Source organism: Ctenopharyngodon idella, chromosome 24, assembly GCF_019924925.1.
Source record: "Ctenopharyngodon idella isolate HZGC_01 chromosome 24, HZGC01, whole genome shotgun sequence".
Taxonomy (NCBI): domain Eukaryota; kingdom Metazoa; phylum Chordata; class Actinopteri; order Cypriniformes; family Xenocyprididae; genus Ctenopharyngodon; species Ctenopharyngodon idella.
In genome coordinates this window covers 1,539,584-1,564,060 of record NC_067243.1, presented here as the reverse complement: position 1 = coordinate 1,564,060, position 24,477 = coordinate 1,539,584, and the positions used below count along the sequence as shown (strand labels likewise).

Genomic DNA, 24,477 nt, shown 5'->3' with positions numbered 1-24,477 from the left:
AAAAAAATAGCGGTTTACAGTATACAACTAAACGTGTCTCCGAGTGGATGGGCTCTGATAACAAATTGTGATTGGATGGTAATTTTGTTCTATGATGAATTGATTGGGCTGTCTGTGTGTGACAGAACACTACTACTGCTACTCATTCTGTGATCACCCAGTTGTAGGGTCATTCTACAGAACCGTCCACTTTTGGTATGGCAAGATGTCTTAAAATGTATTTTTTTTCTAACATTTAAACTTAGACCACATTATTAGATTACCCTTTGACTTTATGAATACACATAAATGACAGCTTAATGATTTTTTTTTTTTTTGTACATTTATTTAAAGACCGCCATGTTTTTGTCACTGGTGTTATCTTACTGCTCTGGCAATTTTAAAGGTTTTTATAAAATATTATTTCTCAATTTTTTTTCAGCACATGCAGTCAGAGTTACAGAAAAATAATGATAATGCAAAAAAATAATGTAACCCAGACAGTCCATAGAAAAAAATCTTTTTGGCATATTTACCCTTCTAGTAAAACTTTTATATGTGAAAAAAAAGAGACAGCGATCCATCAGAGTTTAAAAGGAGAAAAGTGATGATACCACTAAGTGGATAAGAAGATAAGAAGATTCAAATTCAGTCTGGGGGACTCGCCACCTTTCTTTCCATCAAGTCAAGTCAAGTCACCTTTATTTATATAGCGCTTTTTACAATGTAGATTGTGTCAAAGCAGCTTTACATTGATAACTGGTACATTATTTGGCTGCACAGCAGCTCTTAAAGAATAGTGTCAATGCAGGCAGATCAAAGCACCTGTTGAATATCAAATGTCAAGTCAAAATGTCAAGTGTCCCCAACTAAGCAAGCCAGAGGCGACAGCGGCAAGGAACCCAAACTCCATCAGGTGACATCAGGTGGCAGACGAGTGGCCAAATTGGTGTTAAAATGGAGAAAAAAAACCTTGGGAGAAACCAGGCTTAGTCGGGGGGCCAGTTCTCCTCTGGCCAACAGTGCTTTGTTACAATTCAGGTTGCTATCATAAGTCCAATAGGATCGCAACATTAAAAGTATTTATTCCAGTTCCATCCAATTGAGGATCGTATTGAGGATCACGCCGGTATGGACGGTTGTGAGAACTGTGTCGTGGCTGTCGTGTCGATGAGGCCCTCACAGTGGATGATCTAGTTGACTCAATCTCCCCTGCTGATACGTCAGGGCTGCGTTGTGGGTCGTGTCAAGGTGCAGGTCCTTGGTCTCACCTGGATACGGCCCGGATCCGGGTTGACTACGGTGAACCTCGGGATAAACAGAAAGACTAATATTAGCGTAGATGCCATTCTTCTTCTGATGTAATGAGTTATAGGAAGTTATGTTATAGGAATTTTTCCCGGCTCAGCTGACCTAATTTATGCAGCCTAATAATCCTTTAACACGATTTGAAAATATAAATTGGTAATGTGTTATGTGTATGCCAGGTTAAAGAGATGCGTTTTTAGTCTAGATTTAAACTGACATAGTGTGTCTGCTTCCCGAACAATGCTAGGAAGATTGTTCCAGAGTTTAGGTGCCAAATAGGAGAAGGATCTACCGCCCTGCAGTTGATTTTTGATATTCTAGGTATTATCAGCTGGCCTGAATTCTGAGATCGCAATAGACGTGAAGGACTATAATGAATCAGGAGCTCGCTCAGGTACTGGGGAGCTAAACCATTTAGTGCTTTGTAAGTAATTAGCAAGATTTTAAAATCTATACGATGTTTTAACAGGAAGCCAATGCAGTGTTGACAGAACTGGGGCTAATATGGTCATACTTCCTGGTTCTAGTAAGAACTCTAGCTGCTGCATTTTGTACGAGCTGTAGTTTATTTATCAGGCGAGCAGAACAACCACCCAGTAGAGCGTTACAGTAATCTAGCCTTGAGGTCATGAACGCATGAACTAACTGTTCTGCATTTGTCATTGAGAGCATATGTCGTAGTTTAGATATATTTTTAAGATGGAAGAATGCGGTTTTACAGATGCTAGTAACATGGCCTTCAAATGAAAGATTGGTATCAAAGAGCACACCCAGGTTCCTAACTGACAACAAAGACTTAACAGAGCAGCATCAAGTGTTAGACAGTATTCTAGGTTATTACGTGAAGAAGTTTTTGGTCCTAAAATTAGAATCTCTGTTTTTTCTGAATTTAGTAGTAGGAAATTACTGGTCATCCAATTTTTTATATCAGCTATGCATTCCGTTAATTTTGTGAATGGTAAGTTTCGTCAGGGTGCGAAGAAATATAGAGCTGAGTATCATCAGCGTAACAGTGAAAACTAATGACATGCTTCCTAATGATATCTCCCAAGGGTAGCATGTACAGAGTGAACAGCAACGGTCCTAGTACTGAGCCTTGTGGTACTCCATATTGAACATGTGATCGATATGACATGTCTTCGTTTACTACTACAAACTGATAACGGTCAGATAAGTATGATTTGAACCATGACAATGCAATTCCACTAATGCCAACATAATTTTCGAGTCTATTTAAAAGAATATTGTGATCAATAGTGTCAAATGCAGCACTAAGATCCAGTAACACTAATAGAGAGATACAACCACAATCTGATGATAAGAGCAAATCATTAGTAACTCTAATGAGAGCAGTCTCAGTACTATGGTACGGTCTAAATCCTGACTGGAAATCCTCACAGATACCATTTCTTTCTAAAAGGAACATAATTGTGATGATACTGCCTTTTCTAGTATTTTTGACAGAAAAGTGAGATTTGAGATCGGCCTATAATTGACTAATTCTCTAGGATCAAGTTGTGTTTTTTTAATAAGAGGTTTAATAATAGCCAGCTTAAAAGTTTTTGGTACGTATCCTAGTGATAAAGATGAATTGACGATATTAAGAAGAGGATCTATGACCTCTGGAAGCATTTCTTTCAATAGCTTAGTCGGTATAGGGTCTAACATACATGTTGTTGATTTTGATGATTTAACAAGTTTAGACAATTCTTCCTCTCCTAAAGCAGTGAATGAATTGATTTTTTCCTCAGAGACACTACAATGCATCTGACATCAGCGTGGCTTGATGAATCCACACCATGCATGTAAATCACAGCAGAAAAACTTCGACACATACAACAAAAACTGGCCTGTACACACAGGATAACATTTTTAGAAAACTCATTTTTAACTCTGTTTCAACAGTATTCACTCTTCACACCAACATTTAACGTTCATTTACAACGTATGCCATACTTCACCTACAATGAACATATCACTTCATTTTAACACACATAGGAATACAACACACTGTTATAATTCATCACATATATGAAAATAAATCCACAACTCACCGATTCCTCTGAATTAACAGTTTTGTTAATCTTTTCTTCAGATTACACCACAAACTACATCGATGACTCCACTAACTTCAGCTCAACGCTCCGGATCAACAAGGCCATAACAGCTCATGCTCTTCACTTTTCATAATCAACATAGATGAAATTAAAAAATAATATTTTTTATATATATATATATATACACACATACATAGGTGCTGGTCATATAATTAGAATATCATCCAAAAGTTGATTTATTTCATTCCATTCAAAAAGCGAAACTTGTATGTTATATTCATTCATTACACACAGACTGATATATTTCAAATGTTTATTTCTTTTAATTTTGATGATTATAACTGACAACTAAGGAAAATCCCAAATTCAGCATCTCAGAAAATTAGAATATTGTGAAAAGGTTCATAATTGAAGACACCTGGTGCCACACTCTAATCAGCTAATTAACTCAAAACACCTGCAAAGGCCTTTAAATGATCTCTCAGTCTAGTTCTGTAGGCTACACAATCATGGGGAAGACTGCTGACTTGACAGTTGTCCAAAAGACGACCATTGACACCTTGCACAAGGAGGGCAAGACACAAAAGGTCATTGCAAAAGAGGCTGGCTGTTCACAGAGCTCTGTGTCCAAGCACATTAATAGAGAGGCGAAGGGAAGGAAAAGATGTGGTAGAAAAAAGTGTACAAGCAATAGGGATAACCGCACCCTGGAGAGGATTGTGAAACAAAACCCATTCAAAAATGTGGGGGAGATTCACAAAGAGTGGACTGCAGCTGGAGTCAGTGCTTCAAGAACCACTACGCACAGACGTATGCAAGACATGGGTTTCAGCTGTCGCATTCCTTGTGTCAAGCCACTCTTGAACAACAGACAGCGTCAGAAGTGTCTCGCCTGGGCTAAAGACAAAAAGGACTGGACTGCTGCTGAGTGGTCCAAAGTTATGTTCTCTGATGAAAGTAAATTTTGCATTTCCTTTGGAAATCAGGGTCCCAGAGTCTGGAGGAAGAGAGGAGAGGCACACAATCCATGTTGCTTGAGGTCCAGTGTAAAGTTTCCACAGTCAGTGATGGTTTGGGGTGCCATGTCATCTGCTGGTGTTGGTCCACTGTGTTTTCTGAGGTCCAAGGTCAACGCAGCCGTATACCAGGAAGTTTTAGAGCACTTCATGCTTCCTGCTGCTGACCAACTTTATGGAGATGCAGATTTAATTTTCCAACAGGACTTGGCACCTGCACACAGTGCCAAAGCTACCAGTACCTGGTTTAAGGACCATGGTATCCCTGTTCTTAATTGGCCAGCAAACTTGCCTGATCTTAACCCCATAGAAAATCTATGGGGTATTGTGAAGAGGAAGATGCGATATGCCAGACCCAACAATGCAGAAGAGCTGAAGGCCACTATCAGAGCAACCTGGGCTCTTATAACACCTGAGCAGTGCCACAGACTGATTGACTCCATGCCACGCCACATTGCTGCAGTAATTCAGGCAAAAGGAGCCCCAATTAAGTATTAACCCTCTACCACACGCATTATGATAAATCTATAGAAGAAAAATATTTGACTCTTTTTCTTTTCTTATAATGGCTTAACTTGAAGTGCTGTAAAAAATTTTTTTGGAAAAAAAATATTATTTTAAGGTACTTTATTATATGTTGCCATATGGCAACAATGTACAATATTGGAAATAACTTAGAATAAGTGTAAGTGTATATAGTTAATATTTTTCCTCAGAAATGTTGTTTGTATTGAATCAATTGGTGCTGTTATAAGCTTTAGCAGTAATTATAAACAACACCTTATACATATTTTTCAACATCGTGTGCTTTTATTTATTCCATTCTTTTTTGCTGGATAATGCTTTATATTCTTTGAATTTCATTACGTTTTTCATGAATATTACTTAAATTGCAAATTTAGACAGTTAAAAATAAATATAATACTGTTCATCATGTATCATAAAACATTGACATAACACCAAAAACATTGCAGTTCATGAAAATTCAACATTATGCAATCTTATGAGAGGAAGATTATGAACATGAACCCCCCATAATCCTTGAAACCTCACCTTTTTTTCTGTACAAAACTTCAAAAAGCATTTTTTTAAGAGGTGAGGCACAGGTACACATCACATTTGGTGCACTTCACCCTAACAATACACTTACAGCCACTTGCACCTGCCTTTTTGAGACACCATGGTAGACCAGTGGTAGGTCTGGGCCAGTAGTACTGGCTGTGGTGGTGAGCAGGCAGGTCTCCGATGTTGATTTAATCCATAATACAAATGCCATGGCAGTCCTTAACATACAACTAATCAACATTTATATCACTAGCATTAATATTGTTATTGTTACAGCTTAACAGACTGCAGCTGACCTTTGCTAGCTAGCTAACCTATTACAATAATGTCATTCCATTATTGCACAGTGTTGCCATATGGCAACACAGACATTTTATCGATTTACCAAAAACCATTTTCATAATTTTTTTGAGTGGTGAATATGTCATCATAACTTACCTGAGATGATGTTACCAATTTTTTTGTGAATGTGACATGGGCGGGTCCTTGTTTGTTACTGACGTTTTAGTTTGCTTTCAGCAACTACCGACAAGAGACGGCAGTCTGACAGAAATCACGCCACAGAAAAAAATTGCATGTCATGTGACTTAACCAAAGCACATCATTGGCTAAACTAAGGTCTTCTCTTACCAACAAAAAAAAACGAGAATGTTCTCTTCAAGAAACAGTGGCAAGGAAATGAACGCAAAGAGTATGTTGCCATATGGCAACACCACGCGGTAGAGGGTTAAATAATATTCTAATTTTCTGAGACACTGAATTTGGGATTTTCCTTAGTTGTCAGTTATAATCATCAAAATTAAAAGAAATAAACATTTGAAATATATCAGTCTGTGTGTAATGAATGAATATAATATACAAGTTTCACTTTTTGAATGGAATTAGTGAAATAAATCAACTTTTTGATGATATTCTAATTATATGACCAGCACCTGTATTAGTAGACTGTTAGGTTTGGATTCGGGTAAGTAGAATAAGTTGACATGTAGTTGTAAAGTTACAGTCAGTAGAATGTCTAAAGTAGACCACTGAAATACCAAATCTTATATGTAGAGAGTTTATTAGTTTGTTAGCAGCACACGCTGTTGTAAATCCTGCCCACTTCTTTGCATTGTCACACATGCTTCAGTGCTCTGAGAGTGTTTATAGTGCTGTGAGTTTAACACTTCATGACTGAGAGCAGAACAGAACACAATCTTCATCGTCACACAAGACAAAAGAACAACAATGAACACAATCACCTTCTTCATCTGGACTCTGACTCTCTGCATTCAGGGTAAATATCTTGTATAAATATCTTGCAAAATAAACAACCACATCTCATTTTGTTACGTGTTGGTGTAGTAGAGACGAGGCGAATACGGAAATCCACAATAATAAGGGTATTTAATCAACGAAGGAGCAAGAAACACAACCATACACATGCTCAGGGGTACAGCCTGCTGGAGCGGGCCCTGGGGCTGCTGGAGCGGGCCCTGGGGCTGCTGGAGCGGGCCCTGGGGCTGCTGGAGCGGGCTCGGGAGCACGTGGAGCGGGCTCGTTGGCAGCGGGAGAGGGCTCGTTGGCAGCGGGAGAGGGCTCGTTGGCAGCGGGAGAGGGCTCGTTGGCAGCGGGAGAGGGCTCATGGGAACATGGATCGAGCTCGTGGAAGTATGGAGCGTGGAAGAGGGGACTTGGAGTAATTTCAGTCCAAAAGTCTATCAACCATTCTTCTTCCACAATTATTGGTGTTTTGGGCTGCTTGGCGTTAGAAAACTCAGGAGATTGGGGCTGTTTAGGCCCAGCAGAGGATCTTTCTTCGGCCTTCTGGGGTTTTGGGTCCGGCAGGACACCAGGGGAATGCTCACTGGAGGGGCAGGCGGAGGGAAGCGGCGAACTGGACGAGGATCACACGACTTATCAAGAACCTCCTCAATGACAAAATCAGAACAATTTAGGAACAAAATCAGATTAATTGCTTCAACTAGGGAAAAATAGCAGGCAGGTTCTTTAAAACGGATCGTGTCCTCGTCCAGCCCCGCCAGAAAACAGGCGTTCAAACAGGCATCTGGCCAATTCGCCAAATAAGCAAGCTCGACAAACTCCTCCACATACCTCTCCAGCGAGCGACCGTCCTGCCGGCACCCACAAAGGCGATCCGACGCTGTAGCTGGCTTTGGAGGCATGGGAGACACAGGGATCTCGGAGATGAAGAATAAGCCCATCTTGAAATGTAGATTTCCAGCGGTTTGGTCAGTTCTTCTGTTACGTGTTGGTGTAGTAGAGACGAGGCGAATACAGAAATCCACAATAATAAGGGTATTTAATCAACAAAGGAGCAAGAAACACAACCATACACATTTAGGATAACGTTAGAACTGACAAAGGAGTGCAGGGAGTGAGTCCAACTTAAAGGGAGTGCTGACAAAGACAACAGGTGCAGGGAATCCAGGGAAATGGCGGGAAGGCTGATGAGGGAAGTAAAAACAGGAGTGGAACAAGGAGGATACTGGGAAACGGAGTCCGGGAAGGCATGGATGTGACACATTTACAGTCCAATAACCATTAATGACTAAAATATGTTAATTTCAGAGAGCTGGGGACAAGTGACAGTGACTCAGAATCCAACAATAAAATCCATCAAACAAGGAGAAACTGTTACAATCAGCTGTAAAACCAGTCAGCCGATTTCTGGCTGTAATGACTGTGTGTCTTGGTATCAGCAGAAACCTGGAGAAGCTCCTAAACTCCTCATTTATTACATAAGAAGCCTTCAGTCAGGAACTCCATCTAGATTCAGTGGCAGTGGATCTGACTATGGCAGTGATTTTACTCTGACCATCAGTGGAGTCCAGACTGAAGATACAGGAGATTATTACTGTCTGAGTGAACACAGCATCAACAGTAACTGGGTGTTCACACAGTGATAAAGAGTGGTACAAAAACCTCGGTCAGTCAGACGTCACAGTGATGCACTGATACAGCTGAGAGATACTGCAGCTGCTGATGGAGGATCACAAACAACACAATGACAATGTTTAACAAAGTTTCTAAACACTTTAAAGGTAAATGTAATATATAAGATTTAAATACATTCTCTTAACCCAGTTTATTGTTCATTGACTACTCTTAGTATGCCATTCATAGGTTTATTTCCCCTAAATGTGTAAACATTGAAACTCCCAGGCACCATCAAGACATTGATTGTGTCCGTTCAGATCCGTCAATCTCTTTCCAGCCGAGACCATGACTGACACGTTACATGTGAAAATACCTTCAGTTACAGAGTGAAGGCCAAAATTCACTGCATTTAGACCCACAAAGATCAATCAGGTCTTGAACGTGTCAAGGCAAACAGGGCATTGGATCCTCCTACAGCGCTGGCCATCCAATTCCGAAGGGGAAATTAAACACAAAGTAAAACACAAACAAACACACACTTTACACAATATTTGTACATATATCTGTAAAAGACTTTAATCAGCTCGACATGTGCCTCCAAAAAACAAACAAAAACACAACAACAACCAAACCTGTTCTATGCAGTCAATGGGGCGCTGCGTCAGACAGCAGGAGCAACCTGGTTTACAAACTAAATGAACCACAAGAAAATTCAAAATAACTAAATACAAAAAAGAACACAAATTAACAAATCGATCACAATACAGTTAGAACAAGAAAAAACAAATCAATCCCAAAAGACTGAGAAAAACAAAAAAACAAAAAACTCACTGGTGGATAACTGCCCGCTGTACACCCCCTCAAGACTTTGATTTGAGTTGATACATACGAACGTTTAAAATTAGGAGTAAAGCACCAGGTGTATCTCACACAGCTCCAAAGATTGGTCCCAGAAACAATATAACGGCCACGAGAACACAATTCGATGTCCAAGCAGTCATCTATGGTGAAGCAAACATGAACGGCAGACATCCAAGCAGCAGTTTAAAGGGAAACCAAAGACCGCTGCAACATCTCTTGCATTGGCTCAGACATTAACTGTGTAAATACAACACACTCCAAGAGTAAGGATCACTAGCTAGGTCACTAATAAGCAACCAAACCCATAGTAGAAATGTCTGTCAAATGGCGACTCCCATAACACAGGGAACTCCATGGTAGATAGAATGCATTTCCATGGAAAAAGCCATCACTAAAAGCATCCCACAAATGCTCCTCAATCCACACTACAATGAAATAATGTAACCCTGCATGGCACAAACAAACAGCCCACATCACGGCTGAATACTCCTACCTCTCGGACATTCACACGGAAATCCTGTAACTCCGTCACTGACGCTAGGCAGACGCACTTCTGCATAATGTCAATACTGACGCTTTTATATTCCACCAAACAAGAGCACAATTAAAACCCGCCCCCTCCACACCTATCTGAAAAGGTAGAAACACTTCTACAACCACACAAAATCATGATGGAAATCTATAGATCCGCAGTTGATTTAGCTTCAAAAGACATTGATTCATTAACTGGGAATTACCATTGTGTTGGTTTTGTGTGGTTGTAGCAGTAGTTTCTACCTTTTCAACAGAAATGACCTTTATCAACTCTAGAGGTCCCATCCACTTGCATTATATGGACTCACAGAGAGGAATTATTTCTTTAAAAATGTTTGTGTTCCTCTGAAGAAAGAAAGACATTTACATATGGGATGACATGAGTGAGTAAATGCAAGAATTTTCCTTTTTGTGTGGAGTATCCCTATAACACATGATGAGGAGAGCATCAACTGTAGCACAAATGAAGAGTAAATGAGAGAAGAGTAAATATGACCTTACCTCTTCAATCTGAAAGAGTGCAGTCCTCAAAAAACTGGACTGTTCTGTACCACATTTCTCCTTGTGTAGGCGAACCTTTTGGACAACTTTTCTTTTACTACTGATCCGAAATCAGTCAGTAGCTCACATCATTTTTCAAGGCTTTCATCTGTTTCTCCAGTTGGATTAGCAGGGCAAAAGTTAACCTCTGCTCTCTTCGGTTTCTTCACATTTTTGGCTAGAAAGCATTTATCCCTGGTCTTGTTCTTCAATGAATTAAGAGCAACTTCTAAAGTGTTACCCTTGTCATGTTATCACCTTGCTTTTATGACATGCTATTTCATTTGTGTTATGTACTGTATTGCAATAACATGGCCTCTCCCCCTTTGTTGTGTGTTCTCAGGGGCGGGGTTTACGTAAATTGTAGGGTTAGTCACCAATCCAGGAAGAAGCTCGTTGTAGTCCCTACCAGCCGTTTGTTGTAGTCCTTAAACAGAATTCTTTAAAAGAAAATATCTCCTTTTGCTTTGAACTTTGAGCATCGTAACTTTGCAGATGTTGTTTATGTTCAAACAGCAACATTACACACTAACTAAAGTTAAAAAAGTCAAATCATAATCAACCACCCCTTTAAGAAATGTGCATTGTGCAATAAATAAATACTACAAAAAAAGTTTAATTATAATTTTATATCAGTAAGTTCTAAATGATATGTCAATAAATATGTTAACGGATTTGAAGGATACTTAGTTTGAAATAAATGTATTTTAAATAGATTTTGGTATCCACCTTATTCTTAGACCCCATGACGCTTTGTGCGAACTATGGGTGTAACTTCCGTTAAGCTGTAAACAGTCAGTGAAAGGCTCGCTCTATGAAAGCAATAATACTTTTTTTTTTATTTTTTTTTTTTTTAAACTGGGTACAATGAGATGACATTTTTCTACACACACTTCAACCAACAAACATTAAAAGGACATTTAAAAGTGTAAAAGCATCAACAAGGTACTTTCAACAGGCCATGAAAAAGCGTGATTCTTTCCACAGAAATAACGGACGGGTTAAATATAACTTTAGTGATATATATCTGTATTATGTAATATACGTTGCCTTAATAAAAATGTCCATGAACTTCAGCATTGCGTGATACTATTTCAAAGTGATTTCCATCATTTTTACAGATAATAAATTGTATTTACCTGTGAAAACAAACCTGGAAAGAGACGTGAGGCTTTGAGGAGAAAAACGAGAGATTCTTCGTTCATTCCAGTGAATTATTAATGGGATATATCGTACATTATATCGGGAGAACAGACCACAAATGTGCAGTATATGTTGTCCTTTTTCATACTATTACAGCGGCATGCAAAGGGACAAAAGAAAATAATCACGAGGATAGAAAGCAGCGACTGAAAAGAGCTCTTGCCATAGATATTCGTTATAACATGTTACGTTAAAATACCAAGCGTTACGTAATTCTCATGATGTCTGAATATAAAACATGAAAGAAAAATTGACAGCTCATTCAGTCAAACTGACAGATAAGCTTTATTTGTAGGGCAACCTTATGATTTGAAATGATTCGTTTCAGTCTTTTTAAACGGAAGTTCCCCAAACCGGAAGTGCAACCCATAATTTGAAACGCAGTAGGCTAGTCAGGAATAAGGTGGATAGGGCCAGCATGGGAAGTGGGAGTGCTGTGGACCAGCTACACCAGCACAGTTTTTCTTGACCAGTTAGACCAGCACTAAACCAGTCTGGACCAACATGGCATTCATGCTGATTTATGCTGGATTTTTCAGCAGGGTGAGTTGACATTATCGCCCCACTCTCTTATCTGTCACCTTCCTCCAGTGCATTAAGTATGGAGGGGATATTAATATACTTCCCTCATAATTCAGGAATGGGTGAATTGTCAGAGCAGAAAGTGGACTTTGTCTCCATTAGAGTCCCACTTTCTTATCTGTCGCCCCTCCAGCACAAGTCAGTGATAGTGTAGACGTGGAGCTGAACTCTACAGGCCCTTCAGGAGCAGGTTTGGACACTAAACCAATGAGACAAACATTATAGTCTTTATCCACCTTGTTTTTAACATAAGAGCAGCTCGGCCATTTGTAAATTGAATGTGTCTGGCTTCAGGTGTCATTCACTTCTGAAGACTTTGGGAAGAGAAGATACAATATGCTTATTCTTTGTCATTTATTTATGAGTGTTTCATCAACTTTGGGCACCTAATATCCCAGGTGTTGAATTTTATTAAAATATAACAGATACAACTTTTGTCTTTTTGTTATAATCCTTTATGCAGACTATCAATGAGAAACAAGAAGTTAAATCAGACTTTATAAACAATGTATTTCAAGCTTGTCAATTCTTTGGAGCCCCTAAAGGGACATGGTGAAGGAAAAAAATATGATGGGAGAAAAAAATAAAAATAAGTCAATGCTTTTGCATTCGCCTGCAAACAGCTCAGAAGGTTTTGTGAGCGAACGCAAAATTTCTCGGGGTAACGCAAAAGTATTGTTATTCCTTCCATCTCATATTTGTTTGTCCCATGTTCCCTTTAGGGGGTCCATAGACTCCACATATGAATGCTGGGTGAGAGAAAAAACATTGACAATGAATTTTAAACCTGCTTCTCCTTGGAATACCATGCAATGAAATGTTTATTTTGGGAATTGTCTTTGAAATGTCTTTTGAGAGTGAGCTGCAGTCTTCAGGATAATGATTTAAATAGAGAGAGTCACTTTGCATTGTCACACATGCTTCAGTGCTCTGAGAGTGTTTATAGTGCTGTGAGTTTAACACTTCATGACTGAGAGCAGAACAGAACACAATCTTCATCATCACACAAGACAAAAGAACAACAATGAACAAAATCACCTTCTTCATCTGGACTCTCACACTGTTTGCTCAAGGTTTGTGGTAAAATATTCATAATGATTCATAATTTCTTTTAAAATGTGAAATATATTTAACTTTCTTTTCTTTTTTCTTTCTTTCAGAGTGTAGAGGACAGATCACTGTAACTCAGAGTCCATCAATAACAGCAGTTCCACCAGGACAAGAAGTCAGAATAAACTGTAAAACCAGCAGTGGAGTGTATGATGGTGATCGTTTAGCCTTACAGAAACCTGGAGAGCCACAACTACCAAGAGAAAGAGCTTTAATCCAGTCTTGAAGATGAAAGCACTCGTCTCCAGGCCTTCCTCATCTATCCGGCGGCAATTAAACTACAGCACAAAGGTGAGCAGATGATGTTCGACTCTCCTCAAAAGGCGGAAGATTTTGTCAGTTCCTTCAGAGAAGATATACTCTGCAGCGGGAAGGCAATGGCTTCCGTCTCCATTCCTTCAGCTCAACGACGGGATAAAGTTTATGATGATCCTCACTGTCCTTACGAGAACAATAACAAGGTGGCCATGGACACTTGTTCATTTCTTTTTGTAATCTTGTCCTGTACGCTTGTCCACTGACTGGTAAATAATAACAAATTATTTTATTTATTTATTTGTTTCGGGGGCAAATGGAGAGCAGTTTCTGGCTCAGTGGCTCAGTGGGCCTGGGGACATGTCTTGTGTTGAAGTGGACTGTGTTCTCTCTCTCTCTCTCACTCTCCCTGGTTGTTCCATCTACGGCGCGAGGACATGCCTACCGGGAGGGGGGAGTACTGTCACAGTCACCGTCTGTCTCACCTTCCCTGGACTCCATTTCCCAGCATCCCTCTGGTTCCTCACCTGCACTCACTCACCGATCACCTGCACCTGCAAGCTATCACCATTGTTAACACTCATCAGCACACCACTACATAAGCCCCATGTTCACTCCTGGTCTCGTCAATGGACTCCTTACCTGTTACTCACCTGAGATTCCCGTATCGTCTTCCATCCGTCTTTTGCTCTCTGTTCCCCGTTGATCCTTCACCTACAGAGACATTCTTTTATTAATCCACCAGCTAAGTGACTGTTCCAAAGTGCTTGTTCATTGACTCACCTGCATTCACTGTTTGCCAGTGTCCATGCCTCTGTTTAAATAAACACCTGTTTTGCACTTACCTGTCTACCTCTGTCTGTGTCCCTGACAATATGTTCCAATAGAATATTATAAAGGACATATATGCTGCAAAAACTGCATATACAAATTGTATAATATTTATGGATTTTCAATCCTATATGTCATATATATCCCACATACAACTAAAGCCTTATAGATTTTCATGATGTACAAAACATAGGAAAATAATGCAAATTTAATAAGCCTATGAATGTCCACCATATCTCTTAAGATGTGTATAAAACAGTGCATCAGTGCATCAGGCTGTACTTCACTCATGCGCTCTTATCTTGTCCTAAGTGGAGCCCTACGCCAATCAATCAGAGTAATATAATGTAAACAGACTTTCAATCTTAGATGAAACGCATATAAACTACACACACAAGCACATATACTAATTACAAAATAAACATTTTAATTACAAAACTAATTAATTTGATTAACGTGTTAATGTGGGATGACACTTGGTGACTTTAGTTGCATTAGCTATGTAAACACAAAAATCTTGGACGTGAATCGGATATGTTAAAGGGTCAGGAAAAAAGTCACACTTGGTTCCTTCATGGTTAAAAATGACAGCCATAGGAAATTAATGTAAAATATGAAAAAATACAAAAACTCAAGGCATCTTTTGGTGTTACAAACTACAAATCAACCACTGTGCAGAAAAAAAAGTGCACAGCAATGAAGGGGTGACGCTCTAAAATGTCAAGAGAGCAAAATAGACACCCCCACCCCCACCTGCACACTAGTAAGACTATAACCAGGCCCGTCGCAAGGGGGGTGCGAGGCCCTGTACGAACTTGATGTGCAAAATAGTTGTCTTACACTAATCTGTATGGGCAAAAATGACCGAGTTGCTTCCGCTGTCATTAAGAAAAAATCCATCATGACACGCCGGCGCGATCGTTGAACAGGGTTAAAGAAAACGTAGCCTATTTAATATTTATGTTTAAATAATAAATATACATATATACACACACAGGTGCTGGTCATATAATTAGAATATCATCAAAAAGTTGATTTATTTCACTAATTCCATTCAAAAAGTGAAACTTGTATATTATATTCATTCATTACACACAGACTGATATATTTCAAATGTTTATTTCTTTTAATTTTGATGATTATAACTGACAACTGAGGAAAATCCCAAATTCAGTATTTCAGAAAATTAGAATATCACTTAAGACCAATACAAAGAAAGGATTTTTAGAAATCTTAGCCAACTGAAAAGTATGAACATGAAAAGTATGAGCATGTACAGCACTCAATACTTAGTTGGGGCTCCTTTTGCCTGAATTACTGCAGCAATGCGGCATGGCATGGAGTCGATCAGTCTGTGGCACTGCTCAGGTGTTATAAGAGCCCAGGTTGCTCTGATAGTGGCCTTCAGCTCTTCTGCATTGTTGGGTCTGGCATATTGCATCTTCCTCTTCACAATACTCCATAGATTTTCTATGGGGTTAAGGTCAGGCGAGTTTGCTGGCCAATTAAGAACAGGGATACCATGGTCCTTAAACCAGGTACTGGTAGCTTTAGCACTGTGTGCAGGTGCCAAGTCCTGTTGGAAAATGGAATCTGCATCTCCATAAAGTTGGTCAGCAGCAGGAAGCATGAAGTGCTCTAAAACTTCCTGGTATACGGCTGCGTTGACCTTGGACCTCAGAAAACACAGCGGACCAACACCAGCAGATGACATGGCATCCCAAACCATCACTGACTGTGGAAACTTTACACTGGACCTCAAGCAACGTGGATTGTGTGCCTCTCCTCTCTTCCTCCAGACTCTGGGACCCTGATTTCCAAAGGAAATGCAAAATTTACTTCCATCAGAGAACATAACTTTGGACCACTCAGCAGCAGTCCAGTCCTTTTTGTCTTTAGCCCAGGTGAGACGCTTCTGACGCTGTCTGTTGTTCAAGAGTGGCTTGACACAAGGAATGTGACAGCTGAAACCCATGTCTTGCATACGTCTGTGCGTAGTGGTTCTTGAAGCACTGACTCCAGCTGCAGTCCACTCTTTGTGAATCTCCCCCACATTTTTGAATGGGTTTTGTTTCACAATCCTCTCCAGGGTGCGGTTATCCCTATTGCTTGTACACTTTTTTCTACCACACCTTTTCCTTCCCTTCGCCTCTCTATTAATGTGCTTGAATATCTAAAGTGGACCATCGAAATAAAGTGCAACCTAAGATTTTACATTCAGATTGATGTTGAATCATTTTGTAATAATTGTACATATTGATTAATTGTAAAATATTTTTAATTTTAATTTTTAATTATAAAATGTTTTTTGTTTATGTTTGACAGACTGATAAGACACTAGTCTTTGACTTTATGTGAACATCTGTCAGATATTGGATGAAGCATTTTCAGCTTTCAGTGCCGCTGTAGAAATAATCTATTCACTCTCATGCATGATTCATTTATATAAGGTGAATGTTTCTGATAATATGTGAATATGATAATATCATCATCCATGATAAAAGAGGTCAAAGGTCACCTCAGAGGTCAAAATCATCAAATATATTTCCATAAACAGTGTTGTATCAGAAACATTTTGTCCAAACTGAATGTTTGAGTGTTGAGAAGATCTGAGTTTCTTCTAATATCAGTGTGTTGAAGTGTTGTTTCTCTCTCTCTGCTGGAGTTTGTGTTCACTCGAGTGGAATAGAGGTTTTTGTACGACCGTTTCATTAGATTGTATCACTGTGGTTGACTTTCGGTGGAGGAACTAAACTGGTGCTTGGTAAGTCTGTTTAATTAACAATTTACAAAAATAAATTACAATTTAGATTTCAGAAAGTGTTTTACAGTTGAAACAAGAACATTTTTTTAATAATAATATTGTGCTGAAACTTTACTTAAAGGATTTATGTATAATGTGTTATAAAAGTATCCATAATTAAGATTATAATGACTTAAATCTTTTAATAAATAATTGTAAACAAAATTAAAAGGCATTATATCAACAAATTCAATGTTACATCTGAAATTGGTTGTTTGCAATTTGTTTTACCCCATTATACTTTCAAAAGGTGTAACAGTGAATAGATGATATTATGATGTGTTATAACTGCTTAATGAATTATTCATGAGATCATACATGCAGTATAATGTGTATAATGATGCTTAATTAATGCATTAAAAATGCATTTTTAATTGATTGTGTATGAAGGCTTTAAGTAAAGTATACTGATATAGTTTCATAATTATTTAATCTAAAGCAATTATATTTTCATGTTTATACATTCAGAATAACGACATTATTCCTTTCAAAAATTCTAAACATATTTCCATAATGAGTCTCACGTTGAGTTTATTCAGTTTATTACAAGTTTAATTTTCCTTCATTTATTTCTATACTGGGTTCATAGATAGTTCATCTTTTATTGTAGATATCATAGGGGAAAAATAAATCTGACATCAGAATGTAAATGTTACTTTCTGTATTTCAGTCAATGATACTGAATCTCTTTTCACATGTTGTACTTATAATTCAGTGTTTTTAATACAAACAAAATATATGTATGATTCAGTTGTTTTAATTCTGTTTGAAATTGAGTTACATTTTTAGCTGAATATCTCAAGTAAAATTTAAGAACTTAATGTTCAGAGTTTAAAACTGCTGGAATTAAAGCAGTCAGTGTCTCAGTATATTGAGTTTCATTTCTGAGGTTTGATTTAAATGTATATAGTGATTGTGTAGTTTGTATATTGTATATTATATCAGCTCTAGTGATGTTGAATGTCATGAAGGATCAGATTGTTGTATTTTTGCTGCTGTTGAAATGCTGTGAGTGAAACAGTGTGTTTTCTTTGTGTTTGTGAATGTGTTGTGTTTGTCTCCTGCAGCTGGTCCCACAGTGAAGCCCTCAGTGTCTCTGCTGCCGCCCTCTTCTCTGCAGATCTCTGGAGACTCAGCCGCACTGCTCTGCCTGCTCAGCTCTTACTCTCCACAGGGGGCGCTGGTGAGCTGGACACTGGACGGGTCAGAGGTCACCGAGGGGGTCGTGACCAGCGCAGAGAGCCAGCGGGACGGCCGCTACAGCCGCAGTAGCGTCCTGACCCTCAGCAAAGCACGCTGGGAACAGGGAGAGGTGTACGTCTGCAGAGTAACACATGATGGAGCTCCTCATGAGGTCTCGTTCCACAAGAGCTCTGAGTGCTGATGTTTCTCTCCTGAAGATGAGCCGTATCTGAGTGTCCTGTGTCAGGCAGGATTCACATGAGTCTAGTGCTGCAGCTGTAGTGATTTACAACTCAATACTGAAAGAGAGCTGGCGTGTCAAAGCACTGTGTGATCTTTCAATCTGCTGTAACATTCAATAAAGCTTCTCAACAAGTTCACTTTGTGTCTGACAACATCATTCAACTAACAGATGAACATGCAGGTGCTTTTCACAAACTTGATGTAGCAGGAAATGTCAAATAAAGCTCTTGGGGTTTGAACATGGTCTCTGGAGACAGAGCTGCTCTATTCTGAGAGGATCAGAATCACTCCACCCTGACAATGCAAATGGGCTTTTCAGTCTCACTGTTTGATTGGTCACATGATCTGGACTGGAACACACCAGTTTCACTTCTGCTGAAAATGTGGTGATGAAAATATATATGAAAATGTCATGAAAATCAATTGGAAAGCATCACGTCCAGACAGCAGAAGTGACTGAATTCAGTCTGTTCAGTTTGATTGACAGGGATCATATATTACACCTAAAACATGATGATCATATTAAACACTGACTCATTCTCTTTATAAACACAAGATTGATGTTGATTTAGATGATCTAGTGTTATTAGTGTTTGTCTGTGATCAGTGTTGTGTGTGATTGTGTTTATGAGCAGCTGCAGCTGAAAGTCATGTTTGTTGGTTGATGAAGAAGAGCTCTTGATCATGTCATGTTCAGTTCATAGAGCTATAAACACATTCAGAGCAGTGAAGCATGTGCCGCTCATGTAAAACACCCTCTGAATGCAAAAGACAGAAGAGAGATCAGGACGATATACATTCAGAGTCCAATAGTTTTACTGACAGGGTTAAAAGAAAGGCTTTACATCAGCAAAGCACAGTAACAGTAAATATACAGAGTCAGACATACACATTTACACATCATTCTCTACAGGACACAACTGAATGATTCCTGCTGTATCAGTAGTCAATGATCTTGCTGCTCAACATTCAAACACTTGTCTATCGTTTGCTGTAGCAGTGCAGTGTACTTTCAGAAACCCTCCACCTCCCCCAGCTCCACCTGTCCAGATCTGCTATGGGGTGATTCATGTTTGCTCGTACAGCAGCAGCATGTTGTGTGTGTTTTGGCAGTGGAAAGTTCTGTACTCTACAGCAGATATAATCAACAGCAGCAGACCAAACACATTAACATTGTCATATTCATTATCATGACAAACTCTCCAAGAATTGTCATGTCAGAAATCTAGTTCAGTCATGAAACTGAAGATGGCACAGGCTTCGATCGGTCCTTTACATGCAGTCTGTAAGCAATCACATCAATACCAAATGACTCAGGCTGATTGGTCTCTGCTGATCCTGCAGCCAATGAGATCCCTTGCTCAACATTTAATAGTCTGGTTCAGTGTTTGCTGTAGGCTAGTCCTGCAGCGCTATAAGAGTTCCTCAGAAATTCAGACACTTAAGATAAGTCAACAATGTTTTACCATTTCAAATACAATGTTACAAACAAAATGAAAATGTTTTATTGAAGTTGTAATCTATTAAATGCAACTATCAAATCATCTAATACCATTAAATATGAAGTGTCTTGATAATATGTTATTTTATTAAATTATAGGGCTTGTTTTGTGTGTTTTTATTTAACCCTTGGGGGTCCCCGATAATATATCCATTATGAAATGTGGATAAACAGAAAAGGCTGCACCCACTTCAGCCCCTCATTTCACTGAACAGACGTGTCATATATAGATCCGGTGTGAAGACCAAAAACCTTTTATGTTTCCTGAGGGTGACACCATGCCATAGAGAAATAAAGAAACAATTCTATAATTGAGTTAACTTCAGCAAAACTTGTATGTAATGTTCTATTTTCAGTGGTTTAATCGGGAACAATTACTGGGACACCATAGGAAGATTTATTGTTTATTGTTTGCGCTCATGCTGTATGTCGATGGGGAAGCAGACGTTGTTTTGACAAATGTTTTGTTAATAAAAAGGCTTAAATACAAACACTTTTCTCTCTTTGCTGTGGAAGTTCAGTATAAGAGGAAATATCAGGCATCTTAGGGGGGCACTGCAGTATTGATTTGGTGAAGGAGGAGGCCATCGAGTAAAAAAGGTTGAGAAACACTACACTAGTGTCATCACATCGACACAACGTCAAAGTGACTGACAGATAGAGAACTCAGTTATGTAACAGACACGCCATCTAGTGATGAAGCATGGAAGTGCAGTTAAAGTGACTGACTTTCCTGCAGTTAGATTACATTGTTGTGGCAAAGTTTTGCAGTGTCAAGCACCACTAACATTTATATAATATAAAGATTATGTCACATGCTTAGTACATCCAAATAAATAAATAAATAAATAATGTTTCTGAAAGGTTTGATACAACAATGTGTTGTTTGTGATCCTCCATCAGCAGCTGCAGTATCTCTCAGCTGTATCAGTGCATCACTGTGACGTCTGACTGACCGAGGTTTTTGTACCACTCTTTATCACTGTGTGAACACACATCTACTAGGACAGTGTCTACCCATGCAGTAATAATGTCCTGTATCTTCAGTCTGGACTCCACTGATGGTCAGAGTGAAATCACTGTCAGATCCACTGCCACTGAATCTAGATGGAGTTCCAGTATAACGGCTTGATGCATCATATATGAGGAGTTTAGGAGCTTCTCCAGGTTTCTGTAAGTACCAGGCTAAACAATTACCACCACTCACTCTACTGCTGGTTTTACAGTTTATTCTGACTTCTTGTCCTGGTTGAGCCTGAATTATTGATGGACTCTGAGTTACAGAGTACTGTCCTCTACACTCTGAAAGAAAGAACAAGAAGAAAATAATAAAATAAAAATTATCTAAAATTTTGAACATTTAATATTTCAAGAGAATAATTGTAGAGCTGCAGAAACAAAACAGAAACAAAAATGAAAATGATATTTGACATTTTAAAAGAATTAAAAATAATTGTAAAAAAAACAACAACAACAATTGTATTTCACAAACCTTGAGCGATCAGAGTGAGAGTCCAGATGAAGAAGGTGATTGTGTTCATTGTTGTTCTTTTGTCTTGTGTGATGATGAAGATTGTGTTCTGTTCTGCTCTCAGTCATGAAGTGTTAAACTCACAGCACTATAAACACTCTCAGAGCACTGAAGCATGTGTGACAATGCAAAGAAGTGGGCAGGATTTACAACAGACAAACTAATATACACTAGAGTTACAGAATGATGATTTACATTCTCACTAATGTTATTTTTAGTTAGTTTAGTAGTTTTATTTTTACTCTGACTACTGAGACACTGATGATGTGCAGATCTACATCCATCTCACATAGGAGGGGACGTTCTCGTGACCTTGTGCACCATTCCCTAAAAGTTCTCTAAATGTGACGGAAATCCTGAACCTTTACATTAGAGATGTTTGTAAAACATCCTCTTTTGGTTATGAAAGTGCTGCAGTTCAAGTTTCTTTATATGACTTTAGAGGGACGTTCCACATTGGTTAATCAATGGTCACATAAGATCGTTACAAAGAGGACATTTGGGACATTAACAGAACGTTCCCATACGGTTCTCTGTTAGTCAGATGGGGACGTTTCATTCAGGACCGTGCTGCTCCTGAACCTTTTTTGAAACGTCGTTTAAGAAGCACCCATTTCACCTATAGGTGAATTGAAAATTTCTCATAAAAATAATAAAAAATAAATTACATTCAAATAGTAAATCCTTACTATCTGTAATTTCCCTATATTTGTGGACCACTGGATACCTGGTGTTTCTTTAAACCAATTAAAAAGGTCCTGGGTGGCATTTACGCCCCAATGGACACAGTCACTTCCACATTTTTCCTCAGGCAGCCTATTTACATCGGCGCGGCATCGGAAGTCATTGTTTTTAATATTAATATTATGTAAAGTAGTTTTATCGCACCATAATCCATTGCTACAAACTCCTGTACAGTAGGTGGAGCTATGCACCTGATAAGTCATGATTGCAATCCGCCAAAAAACTAAAAGAAGAAGAAGAAGGAAGTCATTGTTCCTTACGCAGAGCTTTCAAAATGACAGAGGAAAAGATGACTTCTCAGCTTACAAGAACATCGCTGGATTTCTGTAAATGATGATCATCATGTTGCGAGTCTGTCAGCTGTCACACCTAAATGGAGAAGATCATTAAACTTTTCAAGTTACATCAACAACTTTACTTGGGTAAAGTTGGTTTTATATTCGCACATTCGGACTTCCGCGTTTAAGAACGTTCTAATAATCTGCAATAAAGTTAATGTTTGCAAATTCTGAACAGCGACATGATATTTACAACCAATGATTGTAACCCTACAACATTTTTCACAACCGATCAAAATGGGCAAGTATTATTTTAATGGCATACTTACTTGCGAACGTCCACTGAATGTCCAATGTAGTGTACAAAGTTATTGTAGCCTATGCGGAAGTCCGAATGTGCGAATATAAAACCAAATTTACCCAAGTAACAACTTTAGGGTGAGTATTGTGCTATGGTCTACAAGCAAATCTAGCTTTTCCCATTTTTAGATTGCCATGTATCATAATACACCTCAAGTCTCTGTTTCTGACAGTTCATACTCATATTTTCAATGATTTTTATTATCTGTAACCTGAAGTTTGAATTGATCGTTTGTATTTAATAAAGCAGTTTCCCAGGGATCTCTAACACAAACATGGTGAAGCTGTTCAGTAAAAAACAATCAAGATCTGAAGTGATCAAGAGGGAGAGGGACATCCTTTGAAATATTACTGAACACTTTTTACACTGTATTGGTATGTTTGTGATATTATATAGACTATTAATTCTTCATAATTTAATTTAAAATATTTTAATTTACAATGTAACAAAATTTGAAATACAAAGAAAAGTAATTCAAAATGTATATGAATTCAATATGTAACCCAATTTAATTATCTTCACATATTGTTTTAAAGGATTCCCAGCCTGCTCTTGTGTTGACCAATCAGAACTCAGTATTGTAACGCACATGCCAGAGCTCTGATTCAAGGGAGCTTTTGTCATTTTTCACGCTTGTTCAAAAGAATCAGGAGAACGGTTTGAGCGCATCTTTTAATGTTCTTTTAAAAGAAAAGAACAGAAGGTATAATATTACTTTGATTAATGTTTTAAGAACATTCCCCTGACACATTACAACGAATAACGAACATAGCTGAAGTGATGCTGTAAGGGATCGCTGTCAAGGTGAATTATTGACAGTGAATGTCATCACCGAGGTAATAATGCACACATGCATGTTATAGCTACATGTATTTGTGTTTATTTATTTTATTTAAGAAAAAAAAAAACTATGGGCTTTGTTTATACTCCGCTGTTTAAAACTGCATGAACCATCCATTCAAGACACAACTAACAAAGTCTGTACCACTGATTGTTCGATATAAGAACTCAAGAACTCCAGAGTTCAGAAAATTGAATTATTTTTGTCCAAACTATCCAATGTTAGAGCTCTGGAGCGCTGAAAAGTGTGAGGCTCAAAAATAAGTGTCATTTTGAACTCATTCATAGAGTTATTTTTATTAAAAATATATGTTGATAATGATTAAAAACTTCAGTGCCCTCCAAAGGCACCATTTTAGGTATATAAAGGGATGGATTGTGGTGGTCACTCATCCAATACTACAATGATACAAATCATTTAATGAATAATGCCTATTTTTCTACTCTTTAAACCAATAAATAAAAGTGTTTAAGGTACAGTAGCACCAACTATATTACTGTAACTCTATAACTGTATAACTCTACCCAAAAATAACTCTGATGTTTAAACCCTCTTTCACACACTAGAAAGCACCCCACCCAGACTGTCTCTAATGCTCCTAAAATTCACTCTGGTGATGTCTAAATTTCTCTCTTCTCTATTTTAGAAACATTTTGGACAGCTACACAGAGTAGGGTCATTCTTCTGGGTCACAGCAATGAATTACATAGGCCTATTTATTTTTTAATTTTTTACTTCTCAGCTGCTAATGTTTTTCAACACTGTGCAAAAG

The 24,477-nt window shown here is 38.4% G+C and overlaps 2 long non-coding RNA genes and 1 gene segment (V, D, J or C); 2 read left to right on the top strand and 1 right to left on the bottom strand.

Annotated features, from left to right (window-relative positions):
* The first annotated feature begins 6,597 nt into the window (after nt 1–6,597).
* Nucleotides 6,598–24,477, top strand: part of LOC127506557 (Ig kappa chain V-III region MOPC 63-like) — a 220,849-nt gene continuing 202,969 nt past the window's right edge. The window contains 2 exon segments of the V gene segment in view: nt 6,598–6,701; nt 7,997–8,320. Of these exon segments, the coding sequence occupies nt 6,653–6,701; nt 7,997–8,320 (373 nt within the window).
* LOC127506581 (uncharacterized) lies at nt 12,894–14,234 on the top strand. Its single transcript, XR_007928044.1, has 2 exons — nt 12,894–13,098; nt 13,186–14,234. It is a non-coding gene; the product is annotated as an uncharacterized LOC127506581 (long non-coding RNA).
* On the bottom strand, nt 20,342–24,244 carry LOC127506588 (uncharacterized). The gene is made up of 2 exons (XR_007928056.1): nt 21,443–24,244; nt 20,342–21,252 (listed from the first exon to the last, which is right to left on the bottom strand). It is a non-coding gene; the product is annotated as an uncharacterized LOC127506588 (long non-coding RNA).